Source organism: Sander vitreus, chromosome 11 (genome assembly GCF_031162955.1).
Source record: "Sander vitreus isolate 19-12246 chromosome 11, sanVit1, whole genome shotgun sequence".
Classification (NCBI taxonomy): Eukaryota; Metazoa; Chordata; class Actinopteri; order Perciformes; family Percidae; genus Sander; species Sander vitreus.
Window position 1 is genome coordinate 2,803,534 of NC_135865.1, and position 22,738 is coordinate 2,826,271.

At 42.1% G+C, this 22,738-nt stretch overlaps 2 protein-coding genes across 2 annotated transcripts; both read right to left on the minus strand.

Annotated features, from left to right (window-relative positions):
- Positions 1–1,624: 1,624 nt before the first annotated feature.
- Positions 1,625–11,987, minus strand: dbi (diazepam binding inhibitor (GABA receptor modulator, acyl-CoA binding protein)). Its single transcript, XM_078263072.1, has 4 exons — positions 11,858–11,987; positions 10,481–10,598; positions 7,129–7,191; positions 1,625–1,902 (listed from the first exon to the last, which is right to left on the minus strand). Exons 1-4 carry the CDS (start codon positions 11,870–11,872, stop codon positions 1,829–1,831), a joined length of 270 nt encoding a protein of 89 aa, XP_078119198.1. The 5' UTR covers positions 11,873–11,987; the 3' UTR covers positions 1,625–1,828.
- Positions 11,988–14,169: 2,182 nt separating this feature from the next.
- c11h2orf76 (chromosome 11 C2orf76 homolog) lies at positions 14,170–22,716 on the minus strand. The gene is made up of 5 exons (XM_078263071.1): positions 21,687–22,716; positions 21,543–21,593; positions 18,690–18,727; positions 16,289–16,370; positions 14,170–14,403 (listed from the first exon to the last, which is right to left on the minus strand). The coding sequence occupies exons 1-5, from the start codon at positions 21,814–21,816 to the stop codon at positions 14,327–14,329; spliced, it is 378 nt and encodes a 125-aa protein (XP_078119197.1). The 5' UTR covers positions 21,817–22,716; the 3' UTR covers positions 14,170–14,326.
- Positions 22,717–22,738: the final 22 nt, after the last annotated feature.

A 22,738-nucleotide genomic window follows, 5' to 3' on the forward strand; every position in this document is an offset into this window, starting at 1 on the left:
CATGTACTGGAAGGCTTTAATAGAGAAGAGCCTTGGGTGAAAGTTTGGTCTTTGCCTTTCAAATATGTGCTGACTAATAACGTGAGAGAAGTTACGTCAACACATTCTACCCAGGTGTGTACTTAGAAGGTATAAACTGAGTATTGAATGTGAACGTTCTGATGAAAATATATTTTCTGGAAATGTTCCCACACAGAGACAAAAGACAACGAGGATGATTGCCATAAAAATAGTGATTGAGTCTAGTTTTGTGTATAACAGATTCAGCTCTCTGTATCACTTTTCATTTGATTTGTTTCATCTATTTGCTCCGAGTTACACTGAGAGTGTTCCCGGTCTGACGTTACATTTTCTAGTTCTTGTATTCTTTAAGCTGTTCTTTATTCATCCTAGATGAATATGCAACGGCCTTATTTCAACAACAAAAAAGCTTTTATTGAACATCAAGTATCAGCGTCATCCGTTGAGTGTCTGTTGATCTTTAAGAATTCTGTTAGTTCTTGTTCAGGTTGGTCACAGATTCTTGGTTTTGCAACAATCTTTAGTTAAACCGCCACTAAGTGGCTCTCTTAGGTGAGTTAGTAATCAGCAGTTGATATTCATATGCATGGTGACCTGTTGTATCTGTAGGAGCTGACTGAGTTATTGTTTTTTGTTCATTAAATGTCTGTAATATACATTCTGACCACTAGGGTGTAGTATAGGGTTAACTAGCTGATTACAGTGGCACACTTTGAGACTACAGTATTGAACCTTTTCACAATATTCTAATTTTCTGAGATTTTCAATTTGGGGTTTTCATAAGCTGTAAGCCATAATCAACATTATAACAAACAAAGGCTTGAAATATCTCGCTTTGCATGTAATGAGTCTATAATAATATATTAGTTTCACCTTTTAAGTTGAATTACTGAAATAAATGAACTTTTGCACGGTATTCTAATTTTCCGAGTTTCACCTGTATATGACGTGTTAATAATGCTTACATTATATGACGTGTTAATAATGCTTACATTATATGACGTGTTAATAATGCTTACATTATATGACGTGTTAATAATGCTTACATTATATGACGTGTTAATAATGCTTACATTATGTGTTCATAAGGCTTACATTATATGACGTGTTCATAATGCTTACATTATATGACGTGTTAATAATGCTTACATTATATGACGTGTTAATAATGCTTACATTATATGACGTGTTAATAATGCTTACATTATATGACGTGTTAATAATGCTTACATTATATGACGTGTTCATAATGCTTACATTATATGACGTGTTCATAATGCTTAATTATATGACGTGTTAATAATGCTTACATTATATGACGTGTTCATAATGCTTACATTATATGACGTGTTCATAATGCTTACATTATATGACGTGTTCATAATGCTTAATTATATGACGTGTTAATAATGCTTACATTATATGACGTGTTCATAATGCTTACATTATATGACGTGTTAATAATGCTTACATTATATGACGTGTTAATAATGCTTACATTATATGACGTGTTCATAATGCTTACATTATATGACGTGTTCATAATGCTTACATTATATGTGCAACTAGAACATTAATACATTTAGAGTAGACCAAACAACACTTGGAGTAGAAAGATTTTTTTATATTGAAATGGCAGGATTCTGTGCAGATACGATGGTTGAAATATGACGCTACTCTGGTGGAGGACACTTATTGGTTCTTCAGCCCCCCCCCCCACTCCGCGGGATGTGGAAGGACACACTCGCTGGCTTTAAGGCGTTTCCCGGCGTGGTGCTGCTCTCAGGCCGGTGGACATCATGTGACTTTAGATTCCATACTTCTCCTTCAGCTGCTCCACCAGGCTGACGTACTCCGCCATGGCATCCTCTTTGCTCTTGCCTGATAGGGAATTTAAAAACAACCACCATTCAGGTTAATTCATAGATAATGCATTTTATTTGACGTTTATACAAGTCATATTGACGTCAGTTATCGGCCATACAGCCAGGTTAATATCGGTCATCGTATCGGCCAAAATGTTCATATCCGTTTATCCCTAGAAATGATGATGATGATGATGATGCCACTGAACCAGACTGGACCCCCGTACTGCAGGACACTTTGAATGGAGGAGCAGAAGAATAGGTTGAGGATTTCCTTACTGGCTCCAAATGACCCAAGTCTCCTTAAAAAGTAGATCATCTGTTGAACTGTATTGCAGATGAAACCCACATGGTGGGTCTAGGACAACGTGCTGTCTGAGTTTACCCCCCAGATATTTAATGATGAGGTTTGCTTTATGGCAGGGGCCTTCAATGTTTTTTATCAGGGACCCCCTACTCCATATATTGTATAAAATGAAGTTGTATATTAAACTGGGCCTACAAAAACTTTTAGGGCAGCCTAAAGCCTTTATAGATACCTTTTTTTGGGATAGAATACTAAGCTATTCAAATAGCCTAATAATTATCAGCATGATTTCATAAATTATTTTATAAACCATGATGTGGAACAGTCAATCCTTTGGAATGAACTGTATCTGTGCTACCTTAGTGACCTATGGGCCAGTAAGCCTATCATCAGTGGGGATTTCTATTAGCTAATAATATGTTGGAATCATGTTAAGATGAACAATAGTTTGGAGGCCCCCCTGAAATGACTCTGTTGACTCAGTGACCCCCTGTTGAAGATCCCTGCTTTATGGGTTGATTGTGAACGGTGACTGGAACAATATGAATGAATGAATGAATGTTGTATTGATCGTAACCAAAGGGTAGGGTCGGAAGCTTCAGCTTATATAAGGCCCCCCCCTTGTCACATTTTTAAAATAAACTCATTTTCAAGGCAATAAAATCGACAAGACAAAAAAGATAAAAGAAATTAAATGGAAAGAAAAACAAATAGTCCCCTGATATATGGGTTTATATATATATATATATATATAAAAAATATGGGTCTCGTGTGGCTCCGAAGGTGATGATCTCAGTTTTGAGAGGGTTTATATTAGGAGAGCATTACGGTCACACCACTGAACCATTTTGTTCACACTGTCCAGATAAAGGTCTGGCTCCTCTCCCTCCATCAGTGCTACCAGTGCCGTATCATCGGAGAATCTGATGACGTAGTGGTTAGGCACACTTGTAACACAGCCATTTGTGTAAAGGGTAAGTAACACTGGGGAGCTGAGACAGCCTTGTGGAGTACTGCAGCTTGTCGTTACCGGGGGGAGCACAGGTGCTGGTCATATAATTAGAATATCATGAAAAAGTTGATTTATTTCAGTAATTCCATTCAAAAAGTGAAACTTGTATAATGTATACATTCATTCCACACAGACTGATATATTTAAGTGTTTATTTCTTTTAATTTTGATGATTAGAACTGACAACTAATGAAAACCCCAAATTCAGTATCTCAGAAAATTAGAATATTGTGAAAAGGTTGAATATTGAAGACACCTGGTGCCACACTCTAATCAGCTGATTAACTCAAAACACCTGCAAAGGCCTTTAAATGGTCTCTCAGTCTAGTTCTGTAGACTACACAATCATGGGGAAGACTGCTGATTGGACAGCTGTCCAAAAGATGACCATTGACACCTTGGACAAGGAGGGCAAGACACAAAAGGTCATTGCTAAAGAGGCTGGCTGTTCACAGAGCTCTGTGTCCAAGCACATTAATATAGAGGAGTAGGGAAGGAAGAGATGTGGTAGAAAAAAGTGTACAAGTAATAGGGATAACCGCACCCTGGAGAGGATGGTGAAACAAAACCCATTCAAAAATGTGGGGGGGATTCACAAAGAGTGGACTGCAGCTGGAGTCAGAGCTTCAAGAACCACCACGCACAGACGTAAGCAGGACATGGGTTTCAGCTGTCGCATTCCTTGTGTCAAGCCACTCCTGAACAAGACACAGCGTCAGAAGCGTCTCTCCTGGGCTAAAGACAAAAAGGACTGGACTGCTGCCGAGTGGTCCAAAGTTATGTTCTCTGATGAAAGTACATTTAGCATTTCCTTTGGAAATCAAGGTCCCAGAGTCTGGAGGAAGAGAGGAGAGGCACAGAATCCACGTTGCTTGAAGTCCAGTGGAAAGTTTCCACAGTCAGTGATGGTTTGGGGGTGCCATGTCATCTGCTGGTGTTGGTCCACTGTGTTTTCTGAGGTCCAGGGTCAACGCAGCCGTCTACCAGGAAGTTTTAGAGCACTTCATGCTTCCTGCTGCTGACCAACTTTATGGAGATGCAGATTTAATTTTCCAACAGGACTTGGTACCTGCACACAGTGCCAAAGCTACCAGTACCTGGTTTAAGGACCATGGTATCCCTGTTCTTAATTGGCCAGCAAACTCCCCTGACCTTAACCCTATAGAAAATCTATGGGGTATTGTGAAGAGGATGATGCGATGCTCCAGACCCAACAATGCAGAAGAGCTGAAGGCCACTATCAGAGCAACCTGGGCTCTCTAACACCTGAGCAGTGCCACAGACTGATCCACTCCATGCCACGCCGCATTGCTGCAGTAATTCAGGCAAAAGGAGCCCCAACTAAGTACTGAGTGCTGTACATGCTCATACTTTTCATGTTCATACTTTTCAGTTGGCCAAAATTTCTAAAAATCCTTTTTTGTATTTGTCTAAGTAATATTCTAATTATCGGAGATACTGAATTTGGGATTTTCATTAGTTATAATCATCACAATTAAAAGAAATGAACATTTGAAATCTATCACTCTGTGTGATGAATGAATATAATATACAAATTTCACTTTTTAAATGGAATTACTGAAATAAATCAACTTTTTCACGATATTCTAATTATATGACCAGCACCTGTAGATGTTAACCCGAACCAGCTGTTGCTGCCTATTGATGAGAAAGGAGCAGTACCAATGGATGAGATTTGGGTTTTATCTCCATCTGATGCATTTTACAGAGCAATATGTCCAGCTGTACGGTGTTGAATGCAGAGGAGAAGTCAATGAAAAGCACTCTGGCATGTGGTTTTATTATCTGTGCATTCAGATGTTTCAAAACAAGATTATTTCCTTATTGGCATAAGAAAACGCCCCGCAAATTCCCATATAAGGACATGACACTTCCTGTGCAGCTCCTGGGACGCGGGAGACCGTGTTCAAGAGATAATTGTCGGAGTCGCAGATGACTTGTACATTGCAGTGGTGTAAGTAAGTAAAAGTACAAATAACCAGAGACATATTTACTTTAGTAAAAGTAGAAGACGTCCACTACCACAAACAAGGCCTGGCTTTTAAAAGAAGTTCCTGTCCTAACCAGCATAAAACGGAAATATGTTGTTAGAATCGGAATGCGGTTGGTTTTATTCCTGGATGTATTTTAAGACGGTTTTATTTTCTTTAACCATGCAAGTAAGCAAATAAAGTGTGTGAAGCAGCGAAAATTGGGAGATGTGAAGAAGGTCAAGCCAAATAAATAAGATATGAACGCGTCTTACGCTGCCTGGCGGAGGAGTAAACGGCGCTGTGGAGAGAAATAGATGGCAACTAGGATTTAAAAACGGGAATAATAAAATACATTTTCACTTTTACCGGAGGCTGTGTTACCGAGGGTCAGCGGCGCTGCGCCCGGGCTCTGGAGCACCGCAGCCGGCTTGGAAGCCGATGAAGGAGCGGCGGTGCCCCATATATATAGTATCTATGGTAACCAAACTTCACTGGTGAGACAAATGTGTGACGGTCAGGAAGACGTTTTGGCAGGGGGGAAAACTGATCAGAAAATGTAACGGAACGTTGTCGAAATGTAGTGGAGTAGAAAGTATAGATAATTGCTGCAAAATGTAACGAAGTAAAAGTCAACAGTATGCACCATTGAGTCTAGTTAAGTAAAGTACAGCTACGTGAAAAAGTACAGTAACAAAGAATTTGTACTTTGTTACATTCCACCCCCTGCATTTTGGCCCTAGAAATAGCCCGATCAATCACCAAATAACGCAGGGATTTAATCTGTTTAATTGCTGATGTTAGTGTTTCTTTGCATACTATGATCAACAAATGATCAGAAATACATTACAGTACAATACTATCATTGTAAACGACTGTAGAATAAAATGCAGTAACCAATTATTTGGAGCAAATTGTCATCACTCAAATGTGCGTAAGAGTGCTCGTGAGTGTTCGTAGAGTTTGTTCTTAGCTAAGAACAACCAAGATAAGAAAACATTAGTGAATGTCAGAATCTTCGTAAAAAGTGTAGTGGGGTTTAAGGACACATTTCTTCCGTAAGAACGGTTGGTGAATGAGGCCCATTCATTCATTCTTAGGGAGTGGTATGAGGCTGTAGGGACAGTGTGTGTCAAGTGAATGCTGGAAAATGGGATGACCCCCTCCCCCTCCCTCCTCCTCCTCTGGGGGACAAAGGTCTTAAAGGGTGTGCTTGTGTGTTGCCGTGTTTGAAGGTAAATCAGACTGAAAAGTGTTAAGCACACTCAGGTTACTTTTGACAAATGAGAGCAAACGAGGAGTCCACGTGTAAAGCCTGGATGGCATCAATCTCTCACACGTACATATGTGATTACTTGTGGTGAAGTCCCCAGATTTAAGTGGTAATCAGGTAACCACGAGATACACACATTTGTACTTCTATACCTGCGAGGACCCTCATGACATAGTGAATTATACCTTGTCTTTGTTACCTTAACTAACACACTTACACACACCTGTGTGGATGGGACTATAGGACACATGTTTCTGGTATGGAGACTACAGGACACACGTCTCTGTCTGAATGGGACTACACTCAAGAGTGTAGCAGCAGACACACCGCTGGCAGCCTCAGAGGGACGAGTGGAGACAGGTTTAGACACACTGGGTGTCAAACACTGCAGTGGCTGCATGTGTCCACGACAACGCACGCAACATGGCGGCTGTGGCCGCTACAAGTCAGCCGCTGTCCAAGGCTCCGGGACGGCCAACTGGGTCTCCGTTGCCTGCTGGTCGGTTAACGGTTGGTGATCTGTTAGCGAGTGGCGACTATCGGTCAGAAGACAACTCTAAATTAAACTAACTGACTAACTGTAGTGGCATGAATTAAAAAAACAAACAAACAGAAAAACATTTCTTAGAGCGCCACCACCTACAGAACTCAACATGTACCTTTCTGCTTCTCCCAGGCATCCCATTTGGCTTTACCGGTGAAATCAAACATCCCTGGACGACCTGCACAGACAAGACACACAGACACATGGGAGGGAAGGAAACAACACGTCAGCAAAGAGCTTATGTACAGGAACTGGCCTGCTACTCTCCTCAGGGACTTCCATCCACTCACCAACCGTTGTTTTACAGCCATTCATTAACCATTATTTTTACGATGACTCTATTGATTATTTTCTCCTAAGCGGATAACCCTTTGGCTTACTTACCAATAAATAATCAGAACGTCTTCCATTAATCGTTCAACCTTTAATTCAAGTAATAATACAATATTGTCGTATGTAATAAAAATATAGCCGAATGCATTGCATTATATGTATTTTACCAACTATCTCGGCAAGAGCGATGGATTGTTTGCGTGACAGTCAGGCCCAGGGGAAAAAAGGGCAATCGTTACATTAGGTAAGAAACACTTGTTTTCCACAACTTGGAAATGAATGTAAACTTGTAAATAGCAAGTCAGCCGTGAAAACGGTACCTTCAACATTTCCGGGTCTTTTATGGGTTTAAGCACCACCCCCAGTCTAATGAATAGGACTGGCGGTTTCGCCGGAGCGCCTGGGGCTCAGACCAAAGATTAGCGACCGAGACAAAGGCACTTCAGACCGCTGCAGGAAAGCTGCAGCGGTCTGAACCGGCCCGTCGCCGCCTCATTCAAACAGCTGATGGTGTCGCTGCGACTCGGCTGGTCAAGTCCGTTACAAAGTGTCAGCTGGTTAAAATGGCAGCGATTTGGACGGAGGCTCGAGCGGAGAATGGTTTCAATCGCTAGTTTCAAGTCTCCTTCAACACAGCATGATGCTCATTTAGTAAATGGTCCCATTTATTTTAAAATAAGAGGCTAAAGCAGGGGATGCTTTAGGACCGGTCAATCAGGACAGAGGCTTAGCAATGCTAACCATGCTAACACTGGACATTAAAATAGAAACAAACTTGTTTTTGGCTTTCACCTTGAAACGTACAATGTGTAATTTTCTGCCGCTAGGGGTCTCCCAATCAAAAGAATGGATGTAAACACTGACTTTTGAGGACGTCGTGAAGTGGCATTATGGGAGTTGTAGTTTTCATTGTTTAAACACAATTGCAGAATAAAATATATCTGTTCCCGAATGGGTTTATCCATTACAGTTTCATCCACATTACATTTATTTATGTCATTCTGATAAAATAGCTGCAGTGTCCCCCACATAATTAAGTTTTTTTCCCCCCCGATTCGATTTGTATTGGTAACGTTAGCTAGCCAACGTTAGTTGACCAGTTAGCGAGCAAGCAAGCCAACATTAGCCACTCAGCTAAAGCCACAATATCACAATATATTTCAGTCAGTGTCAACTTCTGGATGTTTTCAGCACCGGGGGGAAAACAGGATTTGTTGTAACGCCGCTGAGAGACTTACTTTGCGGCTGGGACTGGCCGAGGATATGCCTTCATAAAAGAGGATGGCTACCAGGTGTTGCTGCCGGACTCTGCCCACCTTCACCTTTTGTCCGCAGGACAGTCACCATTTGTCGCCGCTATATGCTAAAAGGGGGGGACATTTCAGCACCACCGCGGCCAGCTAGACTCGGACGCCTGGGGCGATATGGTCCGTTTCCCTGACGGAACACACAACTTTCGGTTACTGCCGTTAGAGTTTGTGCTGGCTGAGTTTGGATTCCTGTAAGTTTATAATAATGGCTGGCTGCTGGCTAACGGTGGCTGTGTCTTGTCCCCGGGGCTAGAGGTGTGAATCTTCACTGATCTCCTGATTCGATTATCATGTCAGCGATTCAATATCTCGATGCATCACGATGCGTCGAATACATTTTTCTATTAAAGCCATATAGGATATCTAATTCATAGCTTTTCAAGCTTCAAAAACAAAACATTCTGCAGTGCTCTAATACTAAATAAATTGGATACATAAAACTACAGCACTGAGCACACGGCACTTCCTGAATCTGCAAAACCAGAATACGTAAACAGAAAGGTTGTTAGACATACATTAAATTGTAAACAGAAATAATTGATTATGGCCCGGCCGATTATCGATGCAGCATCGTCCACGTCCACGATTCGATGCATCGATTATTGGATTGATCTCAACACCTCTACCCGGGGCTGTTGTCCGCTCTCAATCCGAGTGAAGTCCCTTAGCGGCGACGATACCGTGGTATCGAATTGGATATCAAGAATAGTTTTTACAGTCTGTGGGCTCAACGCAATAGAACAAGGCAGAGAACCAGAGAAATTAAACATTTACTCCATTTCATCTCTACTAGAAATACAGCTGTAGCAAGTATCTCTCTATTACTATCCTCATTCATAATTTAAGATACTACAAATGAAATCCAGCTACAAAAAAGCCTGAAAAGTCTGAAGTACAGGGAGTGGTTTCTATGGAGACGATACAATATCTCGTCTCATTGGTGGAAACTAGCAGCTTTCAGAGCGCAGCAGAGTTTCCACTCTTCTTGCAGCGACCTCTCTCTCTGAACTGGGCTTTGGAGCTGTGGCGCTGTTCCAACAGCAGCCCATGTGAGAGTGAGAAGCTGTGTTCACAGTCCCGTGTGAGAGTGAGGCGCTGCGTTCAGTGAGGGTGTCGATTTCGATTTAAAAATCGACCAAAAGAAGTCACAATCTCGAATTAAAAAAATAAATAAAAATGGAATCGTCGATGCTGCCACGCCCCGAAGATTTGGAAAATCTTGACACCCCTAGTGTCAAGAGTTCCTTATGAGAGTAAGACGCTGTGTTCAGAGTCCCGTGTGAGAGTAAGACGCTGTGTTCACAGTCCCGTGTGAGAGTAAGACGCTGTGTTCACAGTCCCGTGTGAGAGTAAGACGCTGTGTTCACAGTCCCGTGTGAGTAAGACGCTGTGTTCACAGTCCCGTGTGAGTAAGACGCTGTGTTCACAGTCCCGTGTGAGAGTAAGACGCTGTGTTCACAGTCCCGTGTGAGAGTAAGACGCTGTGTTCACAGTCCCGTGTGAGAGTAAGACGCTGTGTTCACAGTCCCGTGAGAGAGTAAGACGCTGTGTTCACAGTCCCGTGAGAGAGTAAGACGCTGTGTTCACAGTCCCGTGAGAGAGTAAGACGCTGTGTTCAGAGTCCCGTGTCAGAGTGAGAAGCTGTGTTCAGAGTCCCGTGTCAGAGTGAGAAGCTGTGTTCAGAGTCCCGTGTCAGAGTGAGAAGCTGTGTTCAGAGTCCCGTGTCAGAGTGAGAAGCTGTGTTCAGAGTCCCGTGTCAGAGTGAGACGCTGTGTTCAGAGTCCTGTGTGAAAGTGAGACGCTGTGTTCAGAGAGCTTCCTCACCTGTGTTGACATCCCCGACAGTGGCCTGCTTGAACAGCGAATAGACCTGCAGCATCTCTTCATCGGCCGGCTTGGCCTTCAGCTGCTTCACATCAGCTGCTGCAGCATCAAACTTAGCCTGCCGGCCAGAGACAATCAGGGGTCAGAGTCAGAATCGCCTCATGGATAGGGTTAGGGTTAGGGTCACATTGTGATTATCTGCATTTGCATGTGAAATGTGATAACTGTAGCCTGCAGAGAGTTACTGATGATAATGTGAGGAGTTAGTGTTGACGGCTGCTGGGCGAGGATTACTGCCTTCTTCTCCTCTCAGAGTTCTGCCTTTACAGCACAGTTAATAACCACCACTAACTCTCCGTAACACACCATGGCACAACCAAGCGTTACGCAGAAATCATTTGACACACTAACCTTTAATTCATTTTGTTATTTAAGATAAAAACTATTTTAGTTGTACTTTTAAATAGGGCACATCTGCTGTTTAGCACAGTTTATACAAATAACAATATTTTTCAGTCATTCATTCTGTTAAAAAGAAATCGTGAGTAAATCAGGAACTTAAAACCGTGAATCGTATCGTTAAGATTCCATTTATGCTAAAAAAAAAAAAAAAAAAAAAAAAAATATGCTTATTGCATTGCTCATTAAAAGAAGCACTACAGTTAGTGATATGAATAAATACAGTTAAAGATAATTCACTAGATAACTTGTCACCGTTTACAGAGACGTAACCAAACCAAAAGTAGTGCTGTGTGTGAGGAAAGCTGCTAAATGTCCAACAGAATTCCTGAATGTACAGGATGACCCCTCGGCTGTAGGGCAAAGGTCAGGGCTGGCCTGCACGTGTCAGACTCTGGACTGTCAGCTGACCCGATAGGACTGCAACCCTCCAACATGTCAACACGCACGTAGAGCCACGCACCGTTTAAACTCACAGTACTAACGGTATTAGATATTCACATCTTCCCAACCAAAGTCAAACTGTTAACGGTAACGTTCGTGCACAGATGCCTCGCGGAGAGAAAGGATAACGGCGCACTGCAAGTCCTATCACACTATCAAAAACTAGCATGTCTTATTGACCGAAGTAGCTATCTAAACTCTAGCTAACGCTAGCCAACGGCCAAAAAACATCCAGTCGCCAGCAGCTGCTCCGACTGGAGGTTAGGCAACCAGAAGAACACGCCTCTGTTCATGGAGCAGGACCACGGATGTATTCAGAGAACAGGACACGGAAAGGCGCCCCGGGGCTCGGTTAACGGTAGCTAAAGCTCTAGCATCAGCTAACGCTAGCAGCTTCCTCTGGGCCGCAGGGGAAAAAGAGACCTGTGTCGGGTTAATATCTAACGGTAACTGCTTCAATAACTCAAGCCTTACCTGGAGCTCCGCCATGGTTAGAGAGGGATCTGACTAGGCGGACTGGGATGGCGGTGGAATAAAGGCCACCGAAGTTCCCAGCATGCAACTGCTGCCGTACCCGGGCGAGCGATGACCCGGAGGCGAGTTTTTTTTTTTTTTGCAGGATGGTAGGGGAAGTCTCATGAATATTCATTAGGGAACTCATCCCTGATTGGCTAACCCTGACATTCTTACCCTAACCATAACCAATCCCACTTCTCTTGCCTAAACATAACCAATCCCACCAGAGCAGGCAACGAGTATTAGCCATTCAGAGGGAGAGTAGGGCGGGATCTTCCCCTACCATCCTGCAAAATAAATGTCGCGACCCTATTAAATCTCTGGCCTATGGTCGAGCCCGGTTCGCCTCGCACCCGCCCTCCCCTTTAATGCTATTGGCTGACTCCAGCCTGACTGACTGATACCATTAGATGGCGTGAACATTGTAGCCAATCACGCCTAAGGTGCGTAATTATTAAGGATCCATTGTATAATATTATGCAATTCATTTTATAAAGCGGATTTAAATTCAAAAATTGGCCATGAAGATTAATTACAAGCACTAATACACATTAAACAGACATAGGAAAAAATATACAGAAAGTATTATAAGAAATAGAAAAAATATAATTAGTTATAATATAATAATAATAGTAATAATACAAACATATTCACACTATAAACATCCTTATATAAACAAACATATATACCCAGATGAGTAAGGTGTGGATGAATAGAAATGACATATTGCACAGTTGGAGGTAGCAAAGAGTGATAAATAGATACATGTGCATAGTGCAGGATATTGTCCCGTGATGGCTCATATTGCAGAATCAGCTAGCAGTGCTACATTATGATGTTGTATTAAGGAGTCTGACTGCTGCTGGAATGGAGGACCTGCGGTAGCGCTCCTTCTTGCACTGAGGGTGCAGCAGTCTGCTGCTGAAGGAGCTGCTCAGGGAACTCCCTGTCTCATGTAGGGGGTGAGAGGTGTTGCCCATGATTGATGCCAGCCTGGCTAACATCCTCCTCTCCCCCCACCTCCTCTAGCCCTCTTCACCAGTCTGTTTAGCCTTTTTTTTCTGTCCCTCTCTGCCATTTTTATCGGCTCCTTTTCGGGTCTGAACTTTCCGCGAAGCTTGCGCAGAGATCAACTGATCAACTGGGTTATAGGTTGCCAGGTTGAGGTGACAAACGGGTTGAAAATTGTACATGGTGTGTGGGTTGTGTGAATAGGATGCGTTTCATACAAGATCTGGCAACTGGTCAACATTAGACAAACATATTGGTCCGATTATTTATAAAGGAGTTTGAGCCATGCAAATTACGGGAGTTTTCCGGGAGAAATAACAAACCGGGAGGGGTCCGGGAGATGGGGCTAAAAAAACGGGAGAAACCCGGGAAGTGTTGGCAGGTATGGTCCCCGTGTGTTCATGTCTCTGCTATAGTGTATTGAACTTCTCTAGGTGTTGAGCCTTGTGTTAAGTCACTTTATTCCACACGGTAATGTCCTAGTGCCATGGTGGGGTCATTCAAAGGTGGTTTGAATGCTGTAGGACAGTACTGAAGGCCCAGGTGTAAAATCCATGGGCTGCCACTGGACCTGCCACTGGACATGGAAGGCAGACTTAAAGAGGACATTCCAGAAAACGATTGGTAAAAAACAGGAAAAAAAAACAGCCAACAGTATATAGTATAATTGGCTGATGCAGACCTCTACAACTGTTACTTAAAAAATGTAAGGGCAACTATTATATAGCATTTTCATGTTAATACTTGTATTGTGTGATTCTACTAGAACATTATTACATGCTTTAATGTTAAAAAAAAAAATACTGTATTCTTCTAATACTGTCCATGGCTGCTGCTCCTGTCCAGCGGTTGGACGGTGGCTTTTAGCCCTTGGCCAGAGCTTGGGGCGATCAAAGGATGGCTGCTGGACTACTTTAGCTGCTAAGTCTTGGGTTGGTGCACTTGCTTGATGTTTGACTGTGTTAGCAAAAGACAATCATCAGTAAAGTAATGATACCATATGCATGTGGATGTGTATTTGCAGCAGTGGTGTCCAAGGGAACGGCACTCTGAAACTGTAGGGGGCGCCACATCACAAGGAAATCCAATATCATGCAGTGTTGCTCGGACTTTTTTTCATTTGTTCATCCATCAACAGAAGGCCCAGGTGAATCAGTCCCTGAGAGAAAGGGCTTTTCTAATCCAGTCAAACTGAGAATTTCAATTCCTTTAGTACATGTTACTCTGTTAATACACTTAAAAACACTAAAAACACACCATCAGTCTAAGAACTTTATTATTCAGCATATTTTAAAACAATGAAAATGAATGTCCATGGTCACAACTACAAAAAGAACTGTAAAAAAAAAAAAAGAAAGCCCACGAATTAAACCTGTGATGGAAACATGTGGTTGTTGAGTTAAAGTAATACTGAGGTCACCAAGCAGTTTGGGGATTGGCTTTATAGACGCTGTAGTCTTCCTGTCTAAAGAAGGCCACTTCTGTTTCATTGGCTGAAACAACAAACACAAAAGGGTTCAAGTTAACACTGGGACAACACTGAACCACTAGCAGCAGACCCTGGACTGTCACATCCTAATAGACTTATTGCTTAGAAATCATTCTTATACTTCCATTGCTGGCATTAGAATATCATTACAGTACATTCTGAGAATATTAATACCATTTTCTATGAAGAAATGACCATATATGTCAGGCTAGAGTTTGGGGACGTGTATACAAATTTGTATATGCATTTGTCAAAAGCTCTAATAAACAGGTGCTACAGACCTTAGTAAACAGGGAAATACACTCACCTAAAGGATTATTAGGAACACCATACTAATACCGTGTTTGACCCCCTTTCGCCTTCAGAACTGCCTTAATTCTTCGTGGCATTGATTCAACAAGGTGCTGGAAGCATTCTTTAGAAATGATGGCTCATATTGATAGGATAGCATTACACCACCACCAGCAGCAGCCTGCCCAGTGGTAACAAGGCATGACGGATCCATGTTCTCATTCGGTTTACGTCAAATTCTGACTCTAACATCTGAATGTCTCAACAGAAATCGAGACTCATCGGACCAGGCAACATTTTTACTGTCTTCAACTGTCCAATTTTGGTGAGCTCTTGCAAATTGTAGCCTCATTTTCCTATTTTTAGTGGAGATGAGTGGTACCCGGTGGGGTCTTCTGCTGGTGTAGCCCATCCGCCTCAAGGTTGTGCGTGTTGTGGCTTCACAAATGCTTTGCTGCATACCTCGGTTGTAACGAGGTCAAAGTTGTGTCAAAGTTGATCTTCTATCTGCTCGGCCCATTCTCCTCTGACCTCTAGCATCAACAAGGCATTTTCGCCCCACAGGACTGCAGCATACTGGATGTTTTTCCTTTTTCAGACCATTCTTTGTAAACCCTAGAAATGGTTGTGCATGAAAATCCCAGTAACTGAGCAGATTGTGAAATACTCAGACCAGCCCGTCTGGCACCAACAACCATGCCACGCTCAAAGTTGCTTAGATCACCTTTCTTTCCCATTCTGACATTCAGTTTGGAGTTCAGGAGATTGTCTTGACCAGGACCACACCCCTAAATGCATTGAAGCAGCTGCCATGTGATTGGTTGATCAGATAATTGCATTAACGAGAAATTTAACAGGTGTTCCTAATAATCCTTTAGGTGAGTGTATAAGACAATAAAGACAGTAGTTCATTGGGTCCACCTTTAGCTAATGCAGGGAATCTTAAAGTGTCTGCTATATATAATAGGGCTGTCTAAAGTAACGTAATTACGGAGTTAACACAAAATCCTTTTAAAAGGAACACGCCGACTTATTAGGACTTTAGCTTATTCACCGTATCCCCCAGAGTAAGACAAGTCCATACATAGGCTACCCTTCTCATCTCCGTGCGTGTTGTAACTCTGTCTGATGCACCCACCGCTAGCCTAGCTTAGCACAGATCCTGGAGGTAACCGGCTCCATCTAGCCTACTGTTCCCAATAAGTGACAAAATAACGCCAACATTCCTATTTACATGTTGTGATTTGTATAGTCACAGCGTGACTACTGAGAATATAGTTCCCAGTATGTATACGGTTATATGGCTGTGTCTCATGTGACCTTGTTATTTGTACACGCTGTGATACAAATCACAACATGTAAATAAAAAATAAAATGTTGGTGTTATTTTGTCACTTATTGGGAGCAGTAGTAGGACACGTCCCTTTAAACACTGGAAACGTATCCCTTTAAAGCACATTTAAAACAGATACTAAATGTGAGTTAACTACGGACAATCATGAGATGAATTTAAATAGTGAATCGATTGACAGCCCTAATATATGTAGCCATGTATTCCCTGAACAAAGTACACAGTGAGAAGTGAACTCAAGTCTTACCAACGCCAGCAGCTGTAAGGGTTTGGCCATCCTGCAAGATCAGCTTTTCATCGTCCTCTAAACTCATCACCAACTCATTAGTCTGCCAAAAAAGAAATGTTTATATTCAGATGTCAACAAGGGTTTTTAAAGCAGCACAGAACTCCCAAACTACATATAGGCATCTGTGAAACATACAGTCAGGATGACAAACTAACTACTGAAATATGAGAAATATGTCAGCCTTTCTGAGATGGCTTCAGTTGTAAATGTGCAGATCATTTCAAGCTCATTCCGTGGCGATCCAGAGTCCTAAATCTCTTAGCTTCGAGTTGACTCGACATACCTCATTTGGTCCGGACTTTTGGACTTTTCAGTTTGATCCGAACCAAAATTACAGGTGTGAAACCTCCCCCGGACCACGGTCCGGATCAAAAGACAAAATTTTGGTCAGATAAAAAGAGGTGGTCTCGGTCTGTCATGGTCCGGTTCGTTTATAGTGTGAAAGCATTTTTTAGATGGTTCGCACTTTCGGACTAAATACAAGAAGCTCTGGCAGGCTCTCCTTGTGTTACAAGACCAGGTAATAGCTCGGTGCTTAGCCTGTAGGCCTACGTGAGAGAGAGAGAGAGTGATGGTGAACGCGCTCAGAGCAGACAGCTGTCAGCTATCAGAGCAGAGAATACATCAGCAGTTTACTTGTTAAGTGGTAGTAAATGTACAGTGGAGGTTTCTGTTTGTCTCTGAATAAATGCTCCAGAAAGAAAGTTCCAGTGTCTTGCTTCTCAACATCAAAACAAAAAGAGCAGCGGCAGTAGAGGGGAGAGCAGCAGTCAGTTGAAAAAACTCCGACACAGAGAGAGGAGACGAGAGGACGGGGAAGCCCGTCTACAAACCAATCAATTAGAAGTATCTGGAGACTCGCCAAGATGGTGTAGGATTGACTCAAAATAAACAACAGTACCTATGAAACATAGCGATGTGGTTTACATTTCAGCAGGATCAATTCCTCACGAGTTTTGGTCTTTAAAAAGGGCTTTTAAAGCCCCTCCAGCAGTGTGACAGGTGTTTTGACAAAAATCACCCGGAGAAAAAGAAGATCAGTAGTTCAGTTTAAGGGGAAGGAGGCTGACAGGAATATGACAATATGTTCATTAACAACATACCTAGGAGTTGTTGGGCAACAACCTTTCTCAAGGACAATGATTAGGCTATTACATGTTTGAATGTACAGCAGCTCTAGAAGGCTGAATTCTATTTATTTATTTATTTATATATAGTGTCAAATCCTCAGAGCAGCAATCTCAGGACTTTACAGACCACACTTTCCCCCAAGACCATGCATTTGGTGCCTATTAGAAGGTTGGTCTTCTTTTTAAAGCAGATTAATGATTGAGTATTGGTGTGTATGTGTTTAAATGTCTCCATTGTTTATTATCATTGTAACAAAATGACCAAAATCACCAAAAGCTGGGTTCAGTTTGCTAAAAACAGAAAAGACGTACTCACTCTGGGCGTTGTGCTCTCTTAACAGAACAATCAACTAAATCACAAACGGTGTCTTTAAAAAAAATAAAATAAAATTCCCACCAAGGATGGCAAAAATACAGAAACAAAACAGCACGTTAAATTAAGTTAATGCTGGTAAAAACAGTTAGTATGCACATACATAGCCCGTTTACTGCTCCATATCTGGCCTGTCATCGACATCAGGCCATAGATCTGTAATATTTTCTCTAAATCAGCGTGACATACGACTTAATATTGATTATGGATTCAAACGTGTTGTACTGCATAGTTTAACACAGCGAATGAGCCACAACAAACTGCATGAAGAGGACCAGAAACAGTGGGGGCAGTGGTGGCCAAAAGGTTAGACAAGAGCTGTAACTTTCACCAGCAACAACCTTTCATTCAATAAATAAATAAAGAACGCAGCGATGATGTCATCACAACGGTAGGGTCACGGTATTGCCGTTTCTGCACAGGTAATTATTACCATTATATATTTATATACTATACATAATGGGCTGACACTGAGAAGAGCTGTGTGCCGGACGCTGCTGTCCTGATGGTGCTGCGCCCTCCTGCTGCCACAGTCTTCATCTTTAGCCGGGTAAACTCGGCTATATGCCAGTCGACACTCTGTACGGAGAAAGGCTTGTTGCTTAATGAAGAGGCCACTGCCAGCGGACCATTTCGTGCCTCAGATACCACTAAAACTGAAGCTGCAAACCATGAGCCACTCCTCAACCTGGGTGCTGCTGACACTGTGGACGCTCAGCACGTGTGTGACACTTCAGATCAGAATCAGAAGAAGCTTTACGGCCACAATAAGTACACTCGCGTGGAATTTGCCTTGGTGAATGACACAAACATAAACAAACAAACTTAGTAAACATGAATGTGAAAGATAAGATACCTTTGCTCCATGTGCTTGGTGGATAATCTTCATTGTGTCTGAAAATACAAGAGAATAGATGCAGAGGTGATTTAGCCAGGTGCCATGCACATACCAGAACAAGCCAAATAGCTCAGACACACTCCTATCCATTACTTGATTACTACTTTAACATGTTTTAGTTGGTCAAAGTACATCAAGTACACAATTATAAATGTATTATTTGTAACCACGGTGGCCCCTTTTAAACACTACAGAATATATAATCATTACATGAGGTGATAATGAGCAGCTGCACATAACGTTAGAATCTAGTGTAACACTAGTGAGCCAATGTTAACGTTAGTCTGAACACTAGTTCTTCTTCAACGCGCTGTTGCGATCCAACTTACTGTCCATTAGAGATGTCAGTCTTCCTGTATAATACCATTCGAATTTCATTTGTTATTTTTATTTTAATATTCAAATAATATTCAAATAGTTAATGCTCATATGCAGCCTGTTATAAATATGTACTACACTACTCAGGCTTATGCATTGTCAATGCCACTATCAGCATGTGGTTGTTGTTACATGTTCTGTCCACTAGAGGGACTTCCAACATCAGCCTGGCATTAAAGGGGACCTACGTCACGGCGCATTGCATTTCTTGCACGCCACTTTCTGTTTACATTATTTTTTCACCACGAGCACACAGTGACAAAACACAAATCAACAGAGAACTCTGTAATGAAACATTATCTAACAAGCGTAGCTAGTGAAGCAGCTCTGTTGTAAAGGCTAACGGTGCTCGGTTAGCACAATGACATCATGTTAGAAAGCACAGTCAAAACCATTTGTCATAAACTAAGTAACAATAGTGTTAGCCACAATGCTAACATGGCATGGCATTGATAACTACCTGAGCCAAACAGTGCGGTCACTACTATTTAGTGATTTATAAACAACCTGTTTCTTGCATTGTCACGTAACTGAGAATCCAGCTGTTAGAAGGTAATATATGAAGTGGAAGCTAACTCTGACAGCTGTAGGGCAGCTAACATTAACTTTAGCTGTCGCCATGAAACTCCCAGCTAAGCTCCTATAACTCTGACAGCTGTAGGGCAGCTAACATTAACTTTAGCTGTCTCCATGAAGCTCCCAGCTAAGCTCCTATAGCTCTGACAGCTGTAGGGCAGCTAACATTAATGTTAGCTGTCTCCATGAAGCTCCCAGCTAAGCTCCTATAACTCGCGACGCAGTTATAGGAGCGACGCAGAAGGCAGAACGAGCTAACTAATGATAACATAAGCATTTTGGCTCGGTGGACGTCGATTTTAAAGTCATGTTAAACTATTTCCCATCCTTCTTCCGATTTCCAGCTGCAGCCTGTCACTCCCCCCTGTACTCACATTTTTACTCGGTACGTAACGTTAGCTCACAATGCTAACTGCGTTTCTCACTCCCGTAACTTATTGTTCATCAGACGTGACACAAGAAGAGGGATATTAGCTAACGTTAGCCAACCTATTTATAAAAATAAAAAAATCACATTTGAATAGTAATTTTAGCATTCGAATAGAATTTTTTACTATTCGAATTATATTTGACTTTCAGAATTCGATCCAACAGCCCTACTGCCCATTTATCAAACAACAATTTTTTAAATAAATTTCAACCTGGCTTCCATTCTCGTCAGTCACCTGAAAGTGCCTCGACCAGAGTAGTAAATGGTCTGTTAGTTACTGCTGACTGTGACTCAACATCTCTGCTGCTGCAGCCTTCCACACTGTGGACCACAGCCGTCTGGAGAGTTCTACTGGTGTCCAGGGTGATTTCACTCATATTTATCAAATCCAGCTGAACATGTCAACTAAAACAATACCAATTCTGACTCCTCTAGAGTCAACATTTAGAGGCATGTGTATCAGACATAAAAAGATGGATGGGTATCAACTTTCTGCTGTTGAATGCTGATAAAACAGAGCTATTAGTAGTAAGACCAGCCAAAACGTGGTCACTTTACATTTAAGAATCTGTGTATTAATGTCGGTGCTTGTATTATCTCTGAAAGCTTGAGCATCAAAAACCTTTGGTGTGATTTTTGACATTCCAGTCTCACACCAAGGCTATTACCAAACAGCATTTTTCCATCTCAGTAACATTGCAAAAAGTCGACCCATCTTATCATTTCGGTGACGCTGAAACTGTAATCCACGCATTTTTGTCTTCCCGACTAGATTACGGCAATGTCCTGTTTTCTGCTCTTCCAAATTGTGCCACTAGAGGCCTTCAACTTGCTCAGAACACTGCAGCCAGAATCCTGACAACACTGGAAGATATGATCACATAACAGCCGTTGTGGCCTCTCTTCACTGGCTCCCAGTGCAAGCTAGAGCTGATTTGAAGGTTCTTCTTTTAACATAGAAAGCCCTGCATGGACTCTCACCACCTTATTTATCGGAGCTTATTACACCATATACACTGACGCACTCCGCTCCCTTGATGCTGGTCTCCTGGTCATTCCCCTAGTAAACTTTAAATATGTTGGTTACAGAGCAGTCTCGTGCCGTGCCCCTCATCTCACTACATGTTAAAGAAGCTACTCAGTTGATACCCCCCCTACTCATTATACTACAGCCAACCATAACACACCATCCTTTCTGCGTCATTCACAAACTCAAGACTCATAAGACTCATTGTCTTATGTTGCTGGTTGTGTATTGTTTATTATTACTGCTTTAATGCTGTTCTATTGTTTTGCTGCTGTGTGTTATTTCTGTGTTCCTTTAATTGTAAAATGCACTGAGACCATGTCTAATGGTGATTTTACACTTTAAATACATTTGATTGATGATGTAACGCTAGTCTAACACTAATGTCAGCCATACATACCATAGGCGTATTTCTTGAAAGGAGGAGGAAGCCCCGGCCGTGTTGCTATATCTGAAAGAAATGGAGTTTATCATGACTTAAGGAATTCCCATGGGTACAATGCTGAGTCATGACATGCCACAGTCTGTCACTGTGCTGACTCACCGTCTCTGACCAGCTGTATGAAGTCGTGCACCGTCTGGTCTAACCGGACTCCGTGAAACACTACTGGTTTAAAGTTTCTGTGCTCGAAGGAGCGGACCAGTCGCACTGTGACCACAGCTGCAGCGGCCATGTCCCCGCTGCCTGTCCGCGGACAGCTCGGGGAAACTAACGCTGGCTCGGAGTGGTGTCACACAGCCAACAGCTTCCAGCTACCAGCTAACGTTAAAAGCCAACAGCTTCCAGCTTCCAGCTAACGTTAACAGCCAGCAACTTTCAGCTAACAGCTAATGTCAACAGCTACCAGTTGTTTGGCGTGGGTGTGTTAGCATGTGTGTGTGACGTTCTCATAATACATCCATGGTGACGTAGGCGATCTAACGTTACCGGATATCTGATAAGGCAGATCAGTCGAGCCCCGAGACACGAGCACGTTCAGCTATCAAGACTCGATGAGTCAATAACCGAGCTGCTCTTCTTTTTCTTCTTCTTATTTATTGGTGAATAGCGCCACCCATAGCATCGGAGTGTATGGAGAGTGAAACATGTTTTATGATTCCAAATGAAAAGCAGACGTAGCCTGTATCAGTTGGCACATGAGCACCCTTACTTCTTAGTGCTATTACACTGGCAGGGGTGGCAGCTCCCTCACTCTGACATCTCAACTCACTCCAGTCTTTTTCCTTTTTTATATCCTGCTTCTATGCTGCTTTGCTTCACCTTTTTAATATCTATCTCTAGTTGTTACTCTTTGTGTTGTACTGATCTTGTTTGTCTTTACCTTGTGACATGCCTTTGACTACCTTTTAAAGCGCAGTATATAATACATGTATTACTATATTTATTACTTTGTTTGGTCATTTCTCCCATTGCCACCTGTTTCACAGTGTCCACACATTCATAGCATTGTGTGTGTGCTGCTCACAGGAATGGAACAAGTACTCAGATGTTTTTAAAGAATAAAAGTAGCAATACCACAGTGTAAAAATATTCTGTACAAGTCCCTCCTGATACAAGTATATATATATATATATATATATATATATATATATATA